The sequence below is a fragment of the Euphorbia lathyris genome, chromosome 2 (genome assembly GCF_963576675.1).
Source record: "Euphorbia lathyris chromosome 2, ddEupLath1.1, whole genome shotgun sequence".
NCBI classification, from domain to species: domain Eukaryota; kingdom Viridiplantae; phylum Streptophyta; class Magnoliopsida; order Malpighiales; family Euphorbiaceae; genus Euphorbia; species Euphorbia lathyris.
In genome coordinates, this window is record NC_088911.1 from 75,398,542 (window position 1) to 75,402,651 (window position 4,110).

The 4,110-nt window shown below is 33.9% G+C and overlaps 1 protein-coding gene across 1 annotated transcript; it reads right to left on the reverse strand.

The window, feature by feature from the left end:
* Positions 1-310: 310 nt before the first annotated feature.
* LOC136220575 (non-structural maintenance of chromosomes element 4 homolog A) lies at positions 311-3,135 on the reverse strand. The gene is made up of 7 exons (XM_066008390.1): positions 2,804-3,135; positions 2,648-2,728; positions 1,984-2,236; positions 1,784-1,883; positions 1,138-1,354; positions 953-1,044; positions 311-745 (listed from the first exon to the last, which is right to left on the reverse strand). The coding sequence occupies exons 1-7, from the start codon at positions 3,012-3,014 to the stop codon at positions 506-508; spliced, it is 1,194 nt and encodes a 397-aa protein (XP_065864462.1). The 5' UTR covers positions 3,015-3,135; the 3' UTR covers positions 311-505.
* Positions 3,136-4,110: the final 975 nt, after the last annotated feature.

Below are 4,110 nucleotides of genomic sequence, written 5' to 3' on the forward strand. Positions count from 1 at the left end.
AAAAAAAAAAATCAAGGCATACAATTTTGCAAATCCAACAGTGTCCCTCTACGAATCAGACACTGCCACTCCAACTCCCGAGAAGAGTCAATGTTATATAGGCTCTATTAATCAATATATATTCATATAGAATAGTGTGATATTAGTTATTCTCTATGTTCCATTATATAAGTCAAATTAATGAATTTATATTGATTAATTTAAAAAAAAAAAAAACTAAACTAAAAATTCCTCAAAACCTAGAAACTTATATTTTAGAAAAAAAAAAAAAAATCACTTTTCTAAATCGAATCATTTAATGCAACGGAGAGAATAACAATTTGATTTACGGTATACTAACACAAATAATACTCAGCAAGTGATAATAGTCAACATTCTCACATCGCTGAAGCAATCAGGGGGCATGCAAGTTAGAAAACTACACAAATAAAAAAGGCCCACGACATGTTCCAAAATCGGGCAGCAAATAATATCTACATAGAAGCCACTGACGTTGTTTCTAGTATCAAATAAGTTTACGTTTGCATCGAAGGGTGGCATTAGCCTTTGCAATTTCAGTTTCAGGAGAGTCTTCCACAACTGAATCTTCTTGTAGAACAAGACCGCGGTTCCTCGAAAATTTCCTGATTGGTGTTCTCTTCAAGTTCTCCGCCATATTATTAGCTGCTGATTGATCCACTTCACAACTTACACTTTTCCTATCCGGCATTAGTTCATCACCTTCCTTCACCACTTGTGTCATTACCTGAAGATTGAATGTAAAAAAGCTCAAGTTAAAGCCTCCATATATAGTGGAACGATTGGTAAGTCTTTGCAGCATCCTCAAACTAGCCTCTTTCTTTTGGACCTATTAAAGAGTTTAGCAATGTTGCAGTCTCGCATACAATCCTATGCTTAAAACAAGTTATGACGATATAACATTACATGAAGGAAATGATTTTCTGTTCTGTACCTTCCAATCCTTGAAGTCAAATCTGAAAACAAAATGCCTGAATGTAACTTCTCCGGACATCACAGAATTGGCAGCAGGAGCATTCCTAGGTGCTGTAAGAGCACCAAAAGAATTATAAAGATCAGCCAATGACTAGAGAACATACAACACATGCAATACAGATGAATCCATCTAAAATGCCTTACAAACAATATGAGAGCCACTTTCATCCACAATTATCTCTATCCGCCCATCTTTCACTAGAAATGACAGCGCAAATAAATTCTCAACAGTCTGCGCAAAAGACCTCCGATTTAATATTATATTTTCGAGTCTAGCCTGTCTTTTCCTCCTCAAAATCTCAAACATTGTTGCCATATTATTATCAGTATCTGTCTTCTCCTCTTTCCCAGAATCATTGACCTGGATTAGATGAACAACAAAAAATTGTCAGTGCAGCAACTAAGAAATTGGAACACAATTTTATATTTCATAATAGGAGTAACCAGTCAAGTATAATTAACTTTGCTAAGTAACTGAGAAAATATATATGTACAACAAATTCTACACCTACATGGAGGGGTATTACATGGTACCATTTTGATGATTAAAACCACAGAACAATAATGCATAGCACATGCCACGGTCGCAAACACCATCTTCTTATTAAGAACATCATAACTCAAGTATAAGAACTCCATCAAACACAAGCGACATTGCTAGTCCAAAAAGCAGAAACACATAATTTCTGGGTTCAAATCCTAGCACCTCCTCAATTTCATTTTTTAAAAGCACACTATTCATCTTAGATGCTGCTATCAATATAAATATCGCAGACAGCAGCAACATCACCTTTTCAGGCTGAGATCTTTCAGTTGGCCTTGTGCGTTTTCTAGAAATTCTATTAACCACTGTCTTCCTTTGCTTCAGTTCGGTATTCATTGGTCCAATCCTTAAACACACCACATCAAATTAGCATTAGACATAAAGAAACAAAGATTAGTCCACAAAAAGATAAAACAAAGGCAGATGGTTACATCACAAAAACTCACATTGTACTGCACCCATTACATTTCAGAAAAATGGGTGAAACAAGAAGCCCGATCTCCTTCCACTTGATTGAATTAGGGGCATTTACCTCATTGTCTAATGCCCTATTAGCTACGCCAAACTCCAAAAGCAAACGAGAAATAAAGTCTGCCGGTGTAATCCCCTCATTAGACTGTGACTTAACAGAGGAGACTAGAGTGCTTGCAATGCCCAATAACGCCTCTGCATCCGCAACTTGCTCTCTCGGTCTTTGAACTGAAATCACATGATGGGTTCACAAAAACAAAGAATATGATATTGGAAATAAAGATCATATTAGGATAATAACATCAGTCAAAACAGCAAAATGTTACCATTAAGGATTCGCAAAGAAAACTTAATTAAGAAATCTAGTACTGAAAGAGCAACAAATGGTAATACACGATAGTCTGTAATTTAAAATAGATAAAGTAGGCAATCCGACAGAAGGAAATATATTGACAAGCCATTGCTTATTTTGTTCAAACAAGACTCTAACGTTTGGGGTTTTAGAAATAGCAGAACAAAATGCATAGACGAATTCAACACTAGCAATGCACATTTTCGTTTCTATCTGTTTCCACAACCAAAATAAGAAGCGGAATTATTCATTCTCAAAGCAAAGAAACAAAAGGGTAAGGAAAATACCATGATTGTGCAGATCTTCGACCTCCTTAATTATGGAAGCAAAGTTCTTAGAATCCGCTCTCGTCAAATCATCCCTCTCATCTGCAAAACATAATAAATTAAAACCACAACTGAACTAAAGAAAATAAAAGAGGAGAGAGTAAGAAGATGCTCAACCGTTAATCTTATTAGACAACGCAAGGTACTTGGACCGAAGAACTCGGCGATCAACAGATTTTTCTTCGGGAGTGGAATCGTCCCTTGTAGCTGTAGAGGCTGTTTGGTTGCGTTTCACTTGCTCGCGTTTAACAGCTCTGATTTCACGTTCCGGGTGAACTTTATTTCGATTTCTTGTATCAGTAGGTTCTTGCTTCACCGTTTTCCCCATAATTTCAGAAAAGATAACAAGGCGTTCCCTGAATTTGAGAGAACGTTGAAAAGAAAACAAAAGAAGCAGGGTTTTGTAGCAATGTAATGGATTTAGGAAAAGGAGGTTTTTTTCCCGCTTTTTTGAAATTTTTGTGATTTGAATCTTAAAAAAAAAAAAAAAAACTGTCATTTGGGTTCCGGCCATTTTTAACTTTAGGAGGTCAATTAATTGTTTGGGTAAATAAATTTTTACCGGCTTAATACACATTTTCACCTTTCAACTTGTTAACCATTTGGTACTTTAAACTTTTACCCGAACCCGAAACACACCTATTGCACACCTAAAATTCTAATTTTATTTTGTGTTTTCTACCTGAATATCATATTTAGTTACAAAATTATAATTAAATCATATTATTTATATTAATTCTCAAAATATTATTATCTTTTATATGGTAAAGGCATCCTTTTATATATATAATAAATAAAATATAATTTTATATTCTATTTTAAAAAATTAAGACCACAATTTATAAATTCTAAACCTTAAAAAATATATTCTAAATCTTTAATTTATAAATTATACTTAAAATATATTATTTAAAATAACTTTTATTAATTTGACATAATTCAAATTATTACTCAATAATTGTAAATAAACTTTTAAAAATGAATTTCCATACAAATTTTCTTTTTATTTTTTTATAATTCAAATTGGAGGATACGAATGGATGGGGTGGATTTATATCACTTAGGGCCCGTTTGGTTGCTACTTTTCATGCTCCTTTTTGCCTTTTCATTTCAAAAGGGAAAGTTTTAGGTGTTTGATTAGTGATCTCATGTTTGCCTTTTAAATCTGAAAAGTAGCACTAGGTGTTTGGTTAGTGACCTCCTGTTTGTCTTTCACACCTGAAAAGCAGTTTTTTATAAAAGCAGAGAATCTCTGCTTTTTAGAAAATCAGCTTTTTCAAAAAGCAAACAGCAAACCGTAACAGCAAACAGCAAACCGTAACAACAAATGACAACAGCAAACCGTAACAGCAAACAGCAAACAGTAGGTAAAACAAACGGGCCCTTAATCTTTGACACCTACTAAATTTTTTGACATGTTTAAT